Genomic DNA, 19,352 nt, shown 5'->3' on the forward strand with positions numbered 1-19,352 from the left:
GACCCACATATCATCCACTAAAAACTTTGGAGAATCTGCCTGGAGAGGGTATTCCATAAACACAATAGCACTACTGGAAAAGGTCCTACCTCAGGCAACATTTGTCCAACCTCTGTATGCAAAGTTGCCTGGAAAAGGGCCTCCAAAGCAATTCTACCAGCTTGGGGGATGGTCCCACACTGTTTGAGACTTTGAGAGTCAAGATTCACCACCCTCCATGAGCTGTGTCTGGAAACACACAGAGCCCTCACAGCTCTTTTACCAGAAACACAAACGAAACACAATCAGACCAGCATCTCCTAGTTAGTAGTCTGATGTATTCTGAAGCAGCTGAAGTTCCTGAACAATCTTCAAGGGCAGCACTCATCTATCTCAGAGGTTATATTCTGTTTAAAGTATTTTTGCTCCATTCTTCAGAAAACAAGATTCCCAGATATGCTTATAGAAAATCAATAAATATAGCAGATCATTAAAACAATATTATTTATTTATTATTATTTATTAGATTTCTATACCGCCCTTCCAAAAATATGGGGGTGGAGTCAAGCTTGATGGACTTCTCCTCTCCTCCTCCTGTTCAATGGGCAGTTGTGGTTCTGATGGCTCCTGATGGGAACAGGAAGCATGGATAATAACTATAACAAGGCTGTCTCTCCTTAGGAAGGGCTGCAGCAGGTAAGTACACATGTAAACCTATTAAATTGCCTTTTATTAAATTCAATCATTGATCTGATTCAGAGTATTGACTACTCTGACCAGCAGCTGTTCTCCAGGATTTCAAACAGAAGTCTTTCCCAGCCCTCCCTGAAGATGCCAGAGATTGAATAGAAACTTTCTGTGTGCAAAGTATGTGCCCAAACAAAGCTGCTGAAAGTGTTTCATGTCATGGGTACTATCTGAGCATTCAACGTGAGGGCCACACCTAGTAGCTCCTCTGAGCTGTGTGTTTGGTCTTTAATGGGGAATGCAATCCCACCCAGAGTAGGCCAAATGCCACCTCTCCAAACCACTGAATCACCACCTTAACAGGAGTAGCAGCTGGTCCTAACCAGCCGGTGGCGGGGCGGGGGGGATGAGGCACAGCTGCCTCTGGTTCTTGGCAACTCTGTTTGAGCCCCCACCTCCCCATCCTGAGACACAATGCCTACAGCCTGGCCAGCCACTCTCATCAGGTATAGCTGTGTGGGATGGTTCATCATTGATTGGGTTTCAGTTTATTTAACCCCCATCCAGCCTACTACCAGATACCTGTTCAGCACTTCTACTGCTGGATAGAAGGAAAGCTGAGTGTCATCAGCATACTGATAGCACTTCACTCAAAAACTCTAGGCAGTCTCTTCTAGTGGTCTCAACGAAATACTAAACAGAATGCAGGGCAAGTTAAAGCCCTCTGGAATACCACTGCACAAGAGCCACAGTTCTGGCCTTACAGTCCCCTGACACGACTCTCTGGAATCTACCAGATAGGAAGAGTGGTGCTCACAACCAGTGTTCCCTCTAACAGGGATTCCCAGATGTTATTGACTACAACTCCCAGAATCCTCAGCTGCGATGGCTTTTGCTTGAGGATTCTGGGAGTTGTAGTCAACATCATCTGGGAATCCCTGTTAGAGGGAACACTGCCCACAACCTTCATCCACAAAGGGATCCAGGAATATCAACAAGAGAAAGCTCTTTCCTTCCCAGTCTCAAAGCCCTCAGGGTGACCAAGGTAAACCTGCCCTCTTCAGGCAAGGGCTGAGTGCATTGGCACAGAAGGGCAGCCAGCCAGTGTGCTTCTGTTTGGCCCCTCACACGTTGATTGTCCATGAAGACTAATGTCTGAGGAGGGTTGTCAGAAAGCTGGCGGGAGCGTATTCCTTGTTTGCTGCCATCACCACCCCAGCACATGCTTTAAAATGTAGCTTAACTGGCCTTTGGTCAGTCAGAATCCACTCAAGTTTTCCTCACCTTATTTCAAGACATAATTCCAAGAGCTTCATAGTCTTGAGCTTCCGGAAATACCAAAGAGGCTGAATGGGCTCTGTTAAATGAAAGAGGGAGCAATTGTATCTACAGCTCAGGTCATTATCACAGTTTACAGATTAGCCAACCCTTTGATGGAAGCACCAGGCATGCCTCAGAAACTGCCCCAGAGATGTCAGAGAACCATTTGGAGCCATTTGCCAGCTTTCTGAGTCCCATCCTGCACAGTCCATTATCCACTGTTCTACCACATGGGGTAAAGATGTTCCGCAGAGCCATATCTCTTGCAAAAACTTGCAAGTTAGTGTTTCTGAAATGTTGCCTGTTTGAACCAATCTTACCAACGCTGCTACACAATATAGCCGGAATATAGCCAGGTACCATGTATCATTTATTTTCTGTTAATAACAATACATTCTGGGGTAGAAATGTACCCCAGATAATAGATAGCATGTATTTGTACCCCAGCACTGTAAGTAATTGGAGTACAAATGTACCTCAGCATTATAAGTAATTGGGGTACAAATGTACCCCAGCATATTTTCAATGGCTCACATACCATGCAGCAAACCATCTGTCTAAATGACAGGTAAGCTCTCTGAGTCCGCCCCTTTAAACCCCACTGGTGCAACTTGCAAAGATGGGGCCCCCTCTGTGGCTACGAAGGAGTGCGTCCTTGCACTCCTGCTGTTACTCCCATTATTCCCATTTGTTTTCTCTATGTGGGGAAAAATAGTCCTAAAAACATTTCGCATATAGCAATACATTTCTGGACCACTGGTCACAGATAAAGGCAGATCAACATTAGAGTATCCCTAGTGGAGCAACAGACTCAAGACAGGGCTTCTGCAAAATAAAGAATAAGCTCATTTAAAGCAGAAGCAAACAAGTAAACAGAGAGCCTAACACTATGCAACTACAAGAATGCCTTTCCTTAACCAAAGAACCACACTGTCAATTAATGCACTCTTGAGAGGACTCTTAGCATGGTAGATGGGGGAGAGAGCAAGAGAAAGGGGATGAAAGACCAAATCAAGAGCGAGAGAAACAGGCCCTTGACCTTTCCTAATCCTGCATAGCTCATATGTGGAGCCTTCCAATATGCTGGCCATCATTCTTTAGGTCTTCCCAGAAGGAGTCGCAAATAGACTGTGGCATGCAGATGTAGCTCCCATGGAGGTAAGAGCATTGGAAGAGCCTAGGCAGTGCAAGTTTGGAACTCACAATTGACCCACAGTAGAGAGCCCTTGACCTCTGTTATAGGTTTTGGGGAGAGCTAGAAGGTCCTGAGCAGTCCACGAAGCCAGTCCTGAGACTTACAGCTGGCCAATGTCAGGGGAAAGTGCTAGCTAGGGCCAGGAGCTCAGGATTCAGCTCCTGGAAGAAGGACTAACATTGGCTTAGCTCTGGCACAGTGTAAGGCAGCTTAAAGCCACTAACCCCCCAGAGTTCCTGGCTTTCCCCTGCAATTCCAAAAGTGGCTGGTTTTTCCTTAGCTCAGTGGAATGCACTGCCTTCTGCGGTGGTGTCTGGGAAGTTTCAGGATATTCCATATGATGCAAAAGTTTGTCCTTGTAATTCTGGAGCAGTTGAGTCAATTCAGTAGGTCTTTCTTAATGATGTATTTTATCAATCAATAAGAAATTCTTTTATAACTCCACTTTTACTGCCTTTGCCTGGGCAATCAGAGTTATTTTATGCCGCCTATTTACTTTCTGGAGCGAATCCTGAGGCTAATTTTAAAGTGGCTAAAGTCTGTGCAGCTGCTTGTAAGATTAGATCTGTTAATTGTAGTTCTTGTGACTGATATACTTTTTAAAAATACTAGCTGGATATAATGGATGGTTATGTCGTATTCCCCCCGCCTCCCTGCCCCAGTCATGGAACATAATAAAGTATTCATTCATTCTCCACAGCCTCAGTGGAAATTGCTAGCTAGGGACAGAAGCTTAGGATTCAGCTCCGGGGAGAAGGACCAATGTTGGCTTAGCTCTGGCAAAATGTAAGTTGGCTTAAGGCCACCAAACCCCACCCCCAGCCGAAGCAATTCCAAGAGGTTCTCAAGGAATGCCTGACCAAAGGCCAATTCCAACTGGTGCAGTGATTTCAAAATGACAAGCACATATGCACAGTCCTTGCTTCTGAGCAGGCCTACATGCATTATTTTATTTATTTATTTAGCGTATTTGTATACCACCCACTACCCAAGTCTCTAGGTGGTTTACAAGGGTTGTGCATTTTGTTTTGTTTTTTCTGTTTTGTTTTTGGCCCAAATCTGAAACATTCTCATTTTGTTCTTTGTTCAAAATCAGCCAATTCGAAACACCCCAATTTTGTTTGAAATTGCAAAATCCAAATCTGAAATGTTTTGGAATTTAAAAAATAGCCCTGGGGAAAAACTAGTGAGTGGAGGTGGTAGTGACCAATGGGTGGAAGCTACCACCCAAATTTCAGAGGAATTGGGCAAAGGGCTGGTTTTTGGTGAATTTTTGAAGTTTAAGATTTTTCCCATAGGGAATAATGGAGGTTTCAGCAAAGTATAGCTTCACGTCGGGGGGAAAGGGGGTATCCCAGAGCAGAGTAGGGTGGGTGGTAGTGCCCAGTGGGAGCAAGGAAGCTGCCAGAATTATTTCAAAGGAATTGGGCAGAGGGCTTATTTTTAAAGATTTAATGGAGTTTATGCGTCTTTAAGGTTCTTCCCCATAGGGAATGATGGAGGTTTCAACAGCCGCATAACTGCACTTGGGAGGCACTGGAGTGGCCCAGAGCAAGTGGTGGTGTAGAGCACATAGAGTGACAACCACACCATGGGTTGCTAACCCATGGGGTACTGGGTTCTGTTGTTTCTGAGATGTTTTGAGTGTAGATTCTCTGGTAGCATATGAGAGTGGATTCATGGTTTGTCATTGAAAATCTCATATGCTACCAGAGAATCTACACTCAGAACACCTCAGAAACAACAGAACCCAGCTCCCCCAGAACCTATGGGGGTGGTTGGCACTATACCATCACTCGTTCTGGGCCACCCTGGTGCCCCCCAAGTGGAGTTATGGGTCTGCTGAAACCTCCATTATTCCCTATGGGGGGAAATCTTAAAGATATGTAAACTTCAACAAATCACAAATAATCAGCCCTTTGCCCAATTCCTTTGGAATCTGGGTTGTGGCGGCCTGGCAGGCACCCATTGGGGCACTACCACCCAACCCATTCTTCTGCCCCTGAATCCATTCCCAGGCTGGCATGCAGTAGCCATAGCAGGCTGGGCTCAGGCTGGCAACAAGGCAGGCATAGACAATGGAATGGCATCATGGCAACTTGAGGCATGCAATGCTGCAAACTAATTCGTTCTCTCTCTCTCTCTCTCTCTCTCTCTCTCTCTCTCTCTCTCTCTCTCTCTCCAATGAGGCAGAAAGGCAGAATGGTGACTACTAACTTGCTGAATGAATTGAAAAGCCCTCCTTGAGCTCCCCCCACCCTTGCCCCTTCTTCGACCCTTCCCCTGGCCAATGTGGGGTCAGTAAAGAGTGCCAAGAGGCAAAAGAGCCAATGGGAACAAGGAGGAATCGTCAGCAGGTCAGCCCATGCTTTAGGTCACTTATCGGAAGGCTGGAAGGGCAGGAAATTCAAACAGATGTCAAACACAAAATGGAGACTGACTCAGAGATCACCACAAAATGCAGGTCCGAAACAACAAAATGTTTTGTAACTGAAACAGGGACATTTTGTTTTGTATACAAAACTTTTGAATCTGGAAAATGGGTGTTTCATTTTGTCTACAAAACACCCCAAACGGGCTGTTTCGGGTACAAAACGTTTTGTATCCCAAACGTTTCGCACATCCCTAATTGATTCCATGTTCTTCCCAAGCCAGAGGCAATGTAGCATTGTTGAGAAACTCTTTCTCCAAATGGCTTCCTGTTAGAGAGTCTACAGCTTTTTGTCATTTCAGCCCAATGCAAACCCATTGGCTTTTTCGAAGGCACTAAGATGCCAAATATCATTGCTGGTTCTGTTCCTATGTCATGAGCTCAGGTGTTGTGTTCCATGGACAAGAAGTCATGAAACAACCGAATGAGGGGGAGGCAGGCTCTCTGCTAAAACTACATATATTCATTAATGTGATGCTCATGAGCCGTACGCATGAAAGACATCCATAAACATTTCTTAGTGTATAAGAACAGTTCAGAGGGGAACACTGGGCAGCATAGATGAGAGGAAGACAACTGTCTCCAAACAACAACCCGGTGATTTTCCAGCTGGACATGACCTCAGGTATACTTTTGTGTGTTAAGAAAAAGCAAGGAGAAGGAGAAATCTCAAATGCTTCTGGGATGAACTTCATTACTGATGTGTTTCGACAAGGTCTTTCTCAAAGGCTCTTGTTCCAACATCTCAGTGGTCAGATGAGGCTCCTTGTAGCTAAACTCTATGGAACAGCAGATGTCTTTTCTTAGCCTTTTCTGATCACTGAGATATGTTGAAATAAGAGCGCTTGATAGACCTTGCCAAAACATGTCAGGCCAGTAATGAAGTTCATCACAGAGGCATTTGTGGTTTTCCCTCCTTTTTCATTTGGCTTGATGCATCTCCCTTTCCTTTTCCGGTCTGTTAAGAAAAGTCTAAGCTTCCCTAAATATTTAACCTCTTTCCCACTCCAGCAGCTTCTTATACTAGGTATTCACCTGTTATAAACAGCTCTGTAGGAACTGCACCGTGGCTCTTTTCCTCAGTTTGACAAACCTGTAGGGAAGATAAACTACTGCTGTGAACTGCTGCTAAGCCTACAAACAGCTTAAGAAACTGCCCTCTTGAGTTATGATACTCGGGGAACAAGAAGATGATTATTTTGAAGGAGCATGCATATTGAGAAAATTCTTGCTTGTTTCCATCCCAGCATCTCTGACTAAAGAATCTCTGACTGTAAGTCTAGGAAAGGCTATGAACAAATAAGGATAGACTGTAATAGGTTATTGGGACCATTGGTTTTACAGGTCTCCCATGTTTAACAGTTGTTGTTCGCATGTGCCTTGAGAACCTAGAAAATAAGGAATCCATAGAAAAATTGTGTTGGAAAAGACAATTCCGACCATATTGTAAGACCCCTGCTTACAATATCAGAGATGGGTGTGATTTGAAACTATATTATCCAGTGACTGCTACTACCAAATCTTACCCCCCAAAAGGTGAAATGATCCTCAGATCTGGGCATGTGCTGAAGTTGAACCCAAACAAAGATTGGTTAAATACCATGGCTTCTTCCCAAGAAACTCTGGGAGGTATAACTGGCAAAAATATGGGTTTCATCTGAGTTTAAAAGATGATTTTGTGACTCCATCCTGAAGCAATGTATCTCTGTGTTATAAAACAGAATTACCCACGGCAGTGAATCCCCCTTTAAGCTGAAACTGAGAGGGTTTCCACAACTATAACCCGAAGATTCAACCAAAGTGAGGAGATTATCTTACTATTCTAACTTAACTCAACCAAACCTAAAATTAGCTTCTGGTTAGTTTGACATCCGGGGCCTGTATAACGGAATACATGGTTATCTTAGCCTGTAGGGTCTAAGACTTGTTGACATGCCTCAATCCAAACTACCTTGTCTGGTTTCTGCTTTGGTACAGATCAGTGAGGGTGGCAGCAGCAGGAACATGACTAAACTGCCCAGTAAAGCATCAATAATATCCTGCTAACCCACAAAAGGATTGGACTTGTTTTGTAGTAGTGGGAAGAGCCCATTCATAATAGCTTCAATTTTAGTTTCTTTCTTGAAACTAGGGTTGATATTACCACCACCGGCACAATGTCCCAAATATATAACCTCCTTTCAGTTCACCTGACACTTGTAGGCCTTGGTGGTTAGACCTGCACTTTGAATGTATTGTAAAACTTTCTGTGCATGCTCAAGTTGTCGTGAATTCTGTTGCCTTTGTCAACAATCTTTTGATTGTTCCTTAACCAAACACTCATGGAGCTCATTCATACAATCAAAAACTGGGTACTACCTGGGTTTGGGAGCTGTGTGTGCTCCCAATTTTCGGTTGTGTGGAAGCAAGTTAGGAGGAAAAGCTGGGTAGAAGTGATCGTGTGGAAACAAGGTAGGAGGAAAGGTACCCAGGTTTTTCTCCCTCCTTGCTTCCACATTACCGAAAATTAGGAGAACACACAGATCCAAACCTGGGTGGGATCAACAGTTTTTGAAGGTGTGAATGACCTCATAGTCAGCTGTTTCCATGTCCATCAGTTTTTTCTTCTGTGCATCCTTCTTTGCCTGATTCAGGTCTTCCAAGACTTTCTGAAGATACATCATTTTTAAAAGGTTGTGACTGCAGTTCTTCAACTTCTTTTACAGCACTGCTATGGTCCTTTCTTTTTTGTCTTGTAGGAGTTTTTCAGTCTCAAGTTCTTTGTCAATTTTTAGTCTTCCAAGTTTCAGTACAAGTCAAGGGGTCTTCATTGGCAGAGTGCAGCTGCTTTTGTTGCTGAGCTGAAGACTCCAGTTGTCTTTTTTAAGTGACTGCACCACTTTTTTGCTAGAATCCAGTTCTTTCCTTAATTTCACAGCAACACAGCAGCACGGGTGGTTTGATACAAGGTTTGACCTCTGGGCTTAGCTTCAAGGAATCATCTCTGTTAAATCCATCAGATCATTCTCTAGCAAAACAGAGGCTCTGGTTTTGACTTTTACCCCTACAATCCATATTCCAACTCATCCTTTTTAGGAAATTTGGACTCTAGTTGTTGGCAGACTAATTCTAGGGGATTCAAAAGGTCCCACCCAAACTGACTGTCCAGGAAGAAGTTGGTTTTCAGTTCGCCAGTCCTGGTGGACCACTGTAACTCCTGAACCCAGATCTCTCTGAGCTTCCAACTCCCTTCCATTGATATAAATTACCTCTCGATGTTGGGGAGAGATCCAGCTAGGGCCTTCTGTGGCTACAGACTGTTTAGGAGGATTCTCCTCCCCTTTCACTGAGTCTGTCACTTGTAGTATTTCTACCACTCTGATAGCCATGGCTTCTCAATCTCAAGGGGTATGAAAAGAACTTTGGGAGTCAGTCTACACTGTTCTGGTTCAAGTCAGAGGGAGGGGCACTTTTTTGCCTGAGACTGGGGGGTTGGTCTGCCGCTGCTACAATGATTCTGGGCATCTCCGTGGTGTCTGCTGCTGCTGCCAGCTCTGCCAGCTCTTTTCTTGTCAATTCCACATGTACTGATGGTGCAATCCATTGTACTTTGTTAGGGTTTGAAGGTGTCCCGGGGGGACGTTGGGGACAATCCCTTTTCAAATCCCCCGCCTTTCCTCAGGAGAAACAGATAAAACATGGGATGGTTTGCCTGGAGGCTTTACACACAGGGCTTCTACCCTGAATCTCCTTCAGAAGAGAGTGTGTGCGTTCACACACCAGCCAAACCTACCCCGAAGCCCCTTCGAGATGCTTGGACCCACTCCACACACAAGTCGGGCTTTGTCTTGCAAATTCTAGCTTATCTCAAGGTATTTCTGGGTTTTTAAAATGCTGGTTTTAGCTACTTTTTCTGAAAACAAATTGGGAGAGGCATTGACATAGAATCATTAGCATGATCAGAGGGATACTCTCTTTACAAATGCAAATGAAGCTCTTTAGTAATCTCTCCCCTACCCACTCATTGGCCAGAAGGAAAACACGGATGTCTGCCATGTGAACTTGCATCAAAAGCAAACTTGAGAGCAGAGGGGAGGGGCTGCTTCCCTCAATGCCGCTAGTGTACTCCGAAGTGGCTTCGCTCAACATTTACCCCTCATCATGAAGGATGGAGCAGATAACTCCCTGGTAGAGCATTAGGAGTAGTTTTGTGATCTGCCCTGCCTTTGTGAGTTTGCTCAGGTTACTGGGAATAGTGGTTCCCAAATAGTGGTTTGTATCCCCTCTGAAAAGATTTCTGGCTTCCCACCATTCTTTCCTGTCACAAGGAGATTTTGTCTGCCAGGACTGCAGCCTCGGCGGTTATTCAAGGTTCCTGGTCCAATACCATGTGTTTGTGGGAAGTATATCAAGGAACCACTCCAAGCCTATGAGATGTAGAACCATCTCTATTTGGCCTTTAGCACCATCCACCCATAAAAACAGCTGTGTGTCCAAATGGTTAGCCACTTGTGCATATCTTTTCTTCTTTTCTTAAGAGAGTGGAAAGCCCTTCTGCTGTGTTCAGGCGTGAGAGCATTGTGTTGTTTGACCTCTTTGTACTTACAGAAGCCATCCACACAACCAGGCAGGTGGGGGAGCAGGTGGGTGGAGGGAAGACTGCACAGAGCTTACCTCCCCCACCCCCAGCGATGATCCATCTATTGTTGCTAGGAATGCAAACCATGCTCCCAGATGATCCTCTGCTGCGCTAGGCAGTGCTGGAGTCCTAGCCTCCGGGAATCCCACAATGCACTGCGCACCGAGAGCAGTGCATTGGGGGATTCCCCCAGGAGATGGGCACTCTAGGTGCGGCCAGACAGGAAGCAGCCCAAGCTTGCAGACAAACAGCAAACCCATGTTAAGGGAGTGCTCGCTCCCTTAACCCTGGCTAAAAGCCAGGCTGCAAAGCCGGGTTAGGTGGTGCTGTCGAAAGTACTCTGGTTGACTACAGTCGTGTTAGTGACAGCCAGGAGGCTCACAACACCACTGCCAGTCTGTGTAGACAATGCTGAGCTAGATGGACGAATGGTCTAACTCAGTAGAAGGCAGCTTCCTATGTCCCTAAAGCCAGCCAATTCATGAGTGTTTCTTAAATGCTCTGATCAGGATCAACCATATGTGGTGAATTCGGGGTGAGTTCCTAAGCTTTCACCTTTTATTTCACTTAAATCCTGCCACCACCTTCCTGTTTCCCTAAAGTTTAGGAGGAACTTTACCCAAATGTATATCAGGGAACCCATTACCACCAATCTCCCCTGTCCTCCCAGGACAAGATTCAGCCAGGTTCTCTTTCATTTGATAGTATGAACAACTGTAACTGAATATCCTTGTCAAGCAGCAGGCCCATGGGTAGGGTAAATCCCCCTTTCAGAATATATCTACCAACAGGAAGCCATATAGACTGGCAAAGTTATCTATATTATTGATTCTCCAAGACAGGCCATGCGTGGCAGAAAGAAGGCGAGCGAGAGAGTTGGGGGGGGGAGAGCGAGTGAGAGAGTTGTGAGGGGGGAGAGAGTGAGAGAGAGAGTTGTGGGGGGGAGAGAGCGAGAGAGAGAATTGTAGGGGAGAGAGAGCGAGTGAGTTGTGGGGGAGGAGAGCGAGTGAGAGAGTTGTGGGGGGGGAGAGCGAGAGAGAGAATTGGGGGGGAGAGAGTGAGAGAGTTTGGGGGAGAGAGCAAGTGAGTTGTTGGGGGGGGAGAGCGAGTGAGAGAGTTGTGGGGGGATGCCACAGATGCTCTGTGCGGGATCAGCTAGTTTTATTACTAAAACAGGAAGAAGGGACAAGATATTAATCCCCTTTATGGCACAACAATACACAGTGGGTATAGCCACCTGAACAGCTACCAGAAAGCAGTTCAGGTTCAGTAAATCTGCAAAGAAGCTGAGTCTTTGCAAAGCATGCTTGCAAGGTATTACTTTTGGACTATCTCAGGTTTAGTAACATTTCATTTCACTAATGCACAAAAGAGATGAGGTCTTGTCGGGACTGGTTGCAAGATCTAAAACCTGAGCTATTCAACAGTTCCGATTAAGTAACATTCATTATTAATTTGAAAAGATGCTGAAAACTTTAAAGGTCTGATCTAGCTGCTCAACTACAGCAAACATGCCAACGTGCAAATGCCTATTTTGGAGAACTTCGTTTTCACCTATTGTTTAAGTGTTGCTTTGCTTTCTTTGATTAGCTTAGCTTGCAGCCTGATCTCACCAGTTTAGCCCTCTTCGCTTTCCTTTGCAGGATCTTCGCCCTCTCTGTTCGCTGTTGCTGTGGTTGTCCTGGCCCTGCAATGGCCTCAGGAAACAGTGGCCTTCCCCAGAATTCCCTTCCGCACCCTGATTACCAGACTATTACAAAGGCTCGATGGTCTTCACACGTTTGCAACAGATACCTTGAGGGAGTATGTGAGTACTGGGCTATTGTTCAGGATTGCCAACCATTCGTGTCAATTCTTAGAAATCACACAAAGACTTGGAAACTCCCCCTGACCAGTGTTCCCTCTAACAGAGATTCCAAGATGTGGTTGGCTACAACTCCCATGATCCCCAAGCAAAAGCCGTTGCAGCTGGGGATTCTGAGAATTGTAGTCAAAATCTGGGAATCCCTGTTAGAGGAAACACTGACTTCACACCCATACCACAGTAGGATTCCATTGTCTAAGGCTGTACTAATCAATACTTTGTCCAGATTGACACCAGGTTCCTAGTGCAGGGGTTCCCAACTGGTGGTCCTCCAGATGTTGAACTACAACTTCCATCATCCCCAGCCACAATGTATGATGGGAGTTGTAGTTCAACAACATCTGGAGGACCACCAGTTGGGAACCCCTATCTTAGTGTGATTTTTCTCAGCGCCACCTGCAGACCAGCTCTTGCCTTCCGTGAAGAACCACCATTCACTATGAAAAAAGAGCCATCAGTTCATCACAGAATACAAAAGCTGCCCAGCAGGTGGAGCTGAGAAAATTGCTGGAGGACCCTGCTGTCCATCTGGACAAAGAATCGATTAGCCCAGGTTTGGGCAACAGATGCCTACTGGCGTGAGTGAGGTGAGTAAAATCATCCTTGCAAAAGCAACGTTCCAGCATGGCTCTTATTTTTACTGCTGTCTAGAAACACTCTTAGAGTGTCATTCATGGTGGCAATGTGGAAGGAAGACAGATCTGACCCATGGGAAAATCTACTGGGAAGTTTTTTCATGCAAGTCCCATTGAAGTGAACTAGGGCAGTGCACAGGAGTGCACTTGTGCAATCCCTATTCATTTCAGTGAGGTTTGGCATGAGAATGTCCCCATGAGATCTTCCCCACGGAGTGTGCTGCCCCACCTCACTTATTGGCAGTCGGTACTGGGGTTGGTGGGGGTGGTTGCAATTTCGATGTCCTGCCCCATGGATCAGAGAGTCTTGAGTTGGCCCTGTGCCCAAACTGACTTGAGCCCCAGCCCCTCTCTTCTGAGGCACTTCTCCTTTTTCCCCCTCTCCAAACTAAGTTGCCCTTCTGGTTTACTGTGGAAGGAGAGATAGTCCTCATGGAGTTTTGCGGCATTCTTTATAGGAAGCTTCCCTCTCGCCAGATGACCTGCAGTACGCCATGCAACATGCTCATACCACCGAATGTTTCTCTGAAAGCATCCCTGCACCCTCAAGCAAGTATGAAATTCAGCAAGCACAGGTATCTCCCATGCATTGTGGGCACATTGTGTCCCATGTGTTGTGAAAGAGCTGCATGGATTTCCAAAATCTAAGCTTGTGTTTCACATGTGGCGGTTTCCTGGGTGGTGGGGCAGTACAGCGGTGTCATTCCTTGTGAGGAGAGAGGGCTGAAAATGCCAGACATTTTTGTGACCTCGGTTTCTTTACAAATATACATGCTGGGAATGGGAGCAGACACCCCGTTTGCTAGTAAAGCAGCATCTATTTCCTTCAAACCAACATGGTACATTTGTAGCCGCCCGCCCCCAACGCTCTTCTTCCAGGCTGCTGCAAAAAGGAGATTCCCCTTTTGGGGTGATGGCCCCATGGGGTGATGGCCCAATGCGGCAGCCAGTGCAGGCACCCCATTTTTGAGAAGTTTCAGCCAGTGCTGGGCTTCCAGCCTGGCCGGGAATGCCTCTCCCTGCCTTTGCAAGCAGGGAGAAGCCATCCCGGCCACGCTGCAAACGTGGTGCTGGCCAAATTTTACTCTCAAACAGGGTGTGCGGCCCTGTTTGCTAACATGGCCATGCCCCCTGCACCTGATATCAGATGCAGGGGCATGGCTGGGACACCAGGCACGGCCCCTGGTGCATGGTGGCCCAGGTTCTTTGAACACATTCGCTCAATGGCTGCTACGCCCCTGCTAGGAATCCCTGTTAGAGGGAACACTGCTCATCACCACTGTGTTGCTGCTTCTCTCTCTCTCTCTCTCTCCTCCCAAACCAAACCTGACCAGAGTCAAACCAGACAAGTTTGGTCCTCGAGTAGAGGGACAAGAGGAGAGAGTGGGAGAGCTGGTGCCGGCATAGCAGAGCAGCAATAACAAGGCGAGAACAGCAGGCAAAGCTGCCACTGGATGCATGCTCCACACTGCCTCGCAAACAGCAAGCAGCAGCATCACAGCTAGGGGCAGAGCAAGGGGGGGAGTGAGTGGGCCTATATCCACATCGTGAACACAGGTGGCCTCCTCACTTGTGGTGCCGCCTCCCCCACTGCCATGAGTGGGAGTCTGGCCGATGGAAGGAGAAGGGCCAGGGCACTGAGCAAGTGGCCAAAGGAGGCAGCTGGCAGTGGGAGCCCTGGCAGGGGGAGGGAGGAGCTCGGCAGTTCCTCCCAGACGCTTGGTGGCTCTGGGACGCAGGGCACGGTGGGTTCTTTGAAGCGGTCTGCCTTATTATAGTTTCACCCCTGAGCACAGCTCAGAAAGTGAGGCCAGTGGCAAGGGAGAAGAGGCGCAGTGCCTGGGGAGCAGGATGGGGCCAGTGAGGGGGCAAGGTGGTGTGGGGGCAACGTGAAAAGATGGGCAGTGGAGAGGAGGTGGGGCGGCGGCAGCAAGCAGGTAGGGTGGTGCCCAGGGCAGGGGGTGGGGTGCCTGCACTGGCTGCCCCATGGGGCCATCACCTCACATGGCCTCACGAGAAAAGCTGCCCCACCTGAGGCCTTAGAGAGCCATTGAATGTCAAGGGGCCAAACTGGGCATGGTGTCAGATCTATAAGTGGGTCTCTCACTGTTTCTTAAAAGCTCAATAGTAGCGCAGAGGGACATGGATCTGCTGGGAACCTCAGTGTATGTGTGTGTGGGGGGGGGGTTTGAAAGCCCCCCCCCACCACAGTTTTCTGAATGAAAATTGTCTGCCTCTCCAACTATGAAACTTTTTAAAAACAGCAGGCGATCCAGTTATGGATCACCCAACATCATGTGCAGTTGTGCTCATATCAGACAGTGCTGGGTAAGATGGAACAGTGTTCAGATGACCCCAGAAAACATGATCTTTTGGGACTGTGAACATGGCGGGAAGGAGGGCTCAGTCCATGCTCTCCTCCCACCCACCCCACACCCCACCCCATTTCCTCTTCTCCTGGAACACAAACATCCCATTTAGTTAAGTCACAGTTCTGCGCGTTGTCTGAACTTGGGAGCTGTGGTTTGATTGCAAATCAGGTACATGTGAAACTTGTACCTGATCCTCATTTTATATCTTGGCTTGTAAAATGCAGTTAAACCACAATTCCCAGGATGGCATACAGAACTGTGGCTTAGCTCAGGGGTTCCCAGCCTTTGGTCCCAAGACATCACTGGATTTGCATCCCCGCCTTGGGTTCCCAGATGTTGTTGGACTACAGCTCCCATGATCACCCACCACAGTGGCTATTGACCGATTTTGACAGTTTCAAAAAACTGACTCTTCTTCTTCTCCTTCCCACCATGATAGGACTTGCAGCTGCTCAGGTTTTCCCAGTCAATCATTCACTCCTGGATAGGCCCTGTGATGCCATCGAGCGGGGAGTTCACGAACAGACTGGCCTTTGGGCCAGGAGTGAATAAAAAACTCCGAGATTTGGAAGAAGGTATCCAGGCTCTAATTGGGGTAAGCCGTCCCCTCCCAGGGTAACAAGGGTGCAAACTGTCAAACAGTTACATTTAGAACACAGCTGGAGTGCTGATGGTTCTACCAGAAAAATTATTGTGGAATTCAAGGAGATACTAAAAAAAGCAACTAAACTTAATATGGGGGTTGAATAATCTTCCTGACAAAGAGACACTTTAGAGTGTAGGGATTTTTAATCTTTAGAAAACTGTAAGGCTGAATAGGTGTGTACTTATTCAGATATATAAACACACCCCTCAGAACTATTTCTGCCTCACACCTCCACATTGAACACCCAAGGCAGCTTACAAGGTTTTTAAAACAAAGTTTAAAAATGTTTACAATGACACAGATCTATCTATCACGGCATAAAAACAGATAAAACACACTCAATGAGAGCAGCCATGAGAGGAACATCAAACAACTGGACAATCCAAAGTTCTGTTCAGAACAAAACGTTCTGAACTTTATGATGGAATATCAGCAAGGAAAGGCCCAAACAGATCTCCTGAAGCAGGGAGTCCTATAGGCTAGGCACAGCTATGGAGAAAGGCCCTCTCATGCATCCCTGCCAGCTGCAAACTACACCTTGGAAGATCAAGGGATGTGCAGAAGAGCCTCCTCATCTGATATGAGTGGATGATGGACATTTTCTTGTGAAAGGAGACAGTTCCTTTAGGTATCCCGGTGCCAAGTCCTTTAGTTTAAATGCAAACCAGCTATATATTGAGCCCCAAAACAAATTAGAAACCAAAACAGATTAGAAGCCTATTAAACTAATAAATGAGAAGAGTCACATGCTCCAGAAACCTAGCTCTAATGAGAAGTTTTGCCACAGCAGCTTGTTTCACCTGTAGTTTCCAAACGCTTTTCAATGGCAGCCCAAAATGTTGAGTGTAATCTAGATGTAACTTAAGGCACGTATGATGGCAGCTAAGTCTGCCTTCTCCAGAAATGGGTGCAACTGGCACAGCAGCCTAAGCTGGGCAAAAGCAATCCTGGGAATCCAGGAGCAAAGCTCGGCCCAGGAGTACCCAAACAGTGAACCTGATTCCTCAAGTGGGGGCGTAATCCCACCGAAAACAGGTTGCATCTCTGTCACTGGACCTGCATTCCTACAGACCAAGAACATTTCCATCTCATTTGGATTAAGCTTCAGTTTGTTAGCCCATACCCAGGGGCTAATTCAGAACCTTTGCAGTAGGGATGTGCACAAAACCGGTTTGCTCAGTTCAGTTTGAATTTGAACCGGGTTTGAACCGGGAGGGGGTGGTTCAGTTTTGGTTTTGATCGAACCCCATCCCCTGTTCGGTTTGAATTCAAACCATTTTGAACTGGTTTGAACTGGTTCAAACCTCCAAAAGTGGGATGGAGTGGTAGTTGGCACCCATGGGTGCCTACCACCCAACCCCCAAAGCAATTGGACACTCGTATGATTTTTATGAATTTTGGGGGGGAAATATTTTTTTCTCATAGGGTATAATGGGACTCAAACCAGCCCATTATTCCCTATTGTGGAGCAGCCATGGGTGCAAACTACCACCCAAACCCTGAAGCAATTGGACACTCCTATGACTTTTTATGAATGTTTGAGATATTTTAATTATTTTTCTTATAGGGTGGTAGGCACACATGGGTGCCAACCACCCACCCCATTTTTGTGCCCCTAAGTGCTCCACAATAGGGGATAATGGGCTGGTTCGAGTCCTGTTATACCCTATGAGAAAAATAATTAAAGATATTTCAAAAAACATCCCCCCCCCCCATTCATTAAAAATCGTACAAGTGTTCGATTGCTTAGGAGGTTAGGTGGTAGGCACCCATGGTTTGCCAACTACCACCCCACCAACTTTTGGAGGTTCAAACTGATTCAAACTGGTTTGAACCGTTTCAAATCAACCCCCCTCCAATTCAGTTCAAATTCAAACATGCAACTCGAACCTGATGGCTGGTTCGGTTCGAATTTGAACCACCGAACTGAACCTGTTCAAATTTGAACCAGTTTGAATTCAAATCAGTTTGAATTCGAACTGGTTTCACATCCCTACTCTGCAGCCTCTCTGGACTGCAATGGAAAGTAGAGATAAGACATACTGATCACATCCAGTTCCAGTTCTCCATATGATCTTTCCCCACGTAGATGTTAAACCGCATGGCAAACAAGATAGAACCTTGCAGTACATCCTAACCCAATGACCATGATATTGGACAGATATTCCCTAGCAGCACTGCCTCATCCACAGACAGGAGCAGAGTCACCAAAATGCCATGCCCCTGAGCCCTCTCTGAGCCAAGAAGTCCATCTTTGATGGTATCAAAAGCTGCTGAGAGGTGTAATGGAACCAAGGAAACATTCCCCTTGTCCAGTTCCCAGTGAAAATAATCTATCAAGGTGACCAGAGCTGTTTCAGTCCTGAATCCAGACTACAAACTAAACTGAATTTGACCCATATAATAAGTGGCATTCAGAAACCCCTGGAATCGAGTTGCCTTCTCTCTCACCTGAGTACCTTGTCAAGAAATGGTATATTGAAGATCAGAATACTGGCTGCCCTAGAAAGAGTGAGACAGAAGCAGCCTTAGTTTTGACCTCCCCTCACAGAATGTACTTAGGCCACAGTTCTGGGGAAAACAGCCACTACTGCTGCTGTGGCCCACATGACTGCCTCAGTTTCTCAGCTCCACCATTATAGCCGCCACCACCACCATGCCTCAGCCATCTGCTACAGCGCTGGCTTTCAAAGGCCTGATCAGGCCTGACTTCTCTTCAGCAGGTTGTGAGGATAGCGAGAATTAAACAGCTTGCCAGTACCTGTAGTAACAAAACTACAAGCTGCCTCCACATTTCTCCCATCCCCAATGGCCAATGCAAGGCCAACTCCTATCCATACACAATATGGAGGGACAGGGGGGAGAGAATGGTAGCTATAATCCAGGGACGTAACAAGGCTGGAGTGGGCCCAGAGACAAAATTTTAAAATGGGCCCCTCACTGATACACACACACTTCACAATATATAGTCATGTGACTTGCCTCTGGGGGGCCCCTCGAGGCATGGGGGCCCCCAGACAGCCGCCTCCCCTTGCCTAATGGTTGTTACGCCCCTGCTATATCAGTAGTGATGCAAATATTGGGGAATTATCCAAATCTGCCCACTTTTGGATTTTCAGCAATATGTCATTTTCGCATTTCCTCTTCCCATTTGCAACAATATGTTTTCACAGGACATGGGAGGGAACTCACGAAGCCTTCAGATACCCACCAATGACAAGTTGGATGTCAACCTCCGGACTGACGATTCCGTGGTGAGAAACTATGGCCTCTTTTCCTGCTTAAAGACAGACCTGCACAAGGTGGAGATCTATGTTACAACGATAAAATGCCGGCGTTTGGGGGGAAACGACTGTAACATCTCTGCCTTCTGAGTGCAGGAAAATTCTGCTGATGCCTACTCTGTGACCTCCTGTGCAAGGGAAAAATCTGAGCCAAGCTGAGACCAAAATGTTCTGCATATAGTAGCTCTGCTCTTCGTGAGGCCCCTCTATATTCCTTTGTGCTTCTTAAGATAAAAGCAGTTTCACCTCTGAAGAATAAACATGCTTTGCTTTAAGCCTACTTGTGGAGTGTTTCTTTCGTGTTTCTATTTGTGGCGTGTT

The 19,352-nt window shown here is 46.5% G+C and overlaps 1 protein-coding gene across 1 annotated transcript; it reads left to right on the forward strand.

The window, feature by feature from the left end:
- Positions 1–10,978: 10,978 nt before the first annotated feature.
- Positions 10,979–19,306, forward strand: LOC128331321 (somatotropin-like). The gene is made up of 5 exons (XM_053264667.1): positions 10,979–10,982; positions 11,874–12,037; positions 13,188–13,304; positions 15,541–15,696; positions 18,921–19,306. Exons 1-5 carry the CDS (start codon positions 10,979–10,981, stop codon positions 19,119–19,121), a joined length of 642 nt encoding a protein of 213 aa, XP_053120642.1. The 3' UTR covers positions 19,122–19,306.
- Positions 19,307–19,352: the final 46 nt, after the last annotated feature.

The sequence above is a fragment of the Hemicordylus capensis genome, chromosome 6, assembly GCF_027244095.1.
Source record: "Hemicordylus capensis ecotype Gifberg chromosome 6, rHemCap1.1.pri, whole genome shotgun sequence".
Taxonomy (NCBI): Eukaryota; Metazoa; Chordata; class Lepidosauria; order Squamata; family Cordylidae; genus Hemicordylus; species Hemicordylus capensis.

What these genes read in the sequence shown, in the direction of transcription:
- LOC128331321 (XM_053264667.1), top strand. An exon ending in CAGATACCTTGAGGGAGTAT is followed by an intron (nt 12,038 to 13,187) that starts GTGAGTACTGGG and finishes CATTCTTTATAG; the next exon opens with GAAGCTTCCCTCTCGCCAGA. An exon ending in ATGAAATTCAGCAAGCACAG is followed by an intron (nt 13,305 to 15,540) that starts GTATCTCCCATG and finishes CCACCATGATAG; the next exon opens with GACTTGCAGCTGCTCAGGTT.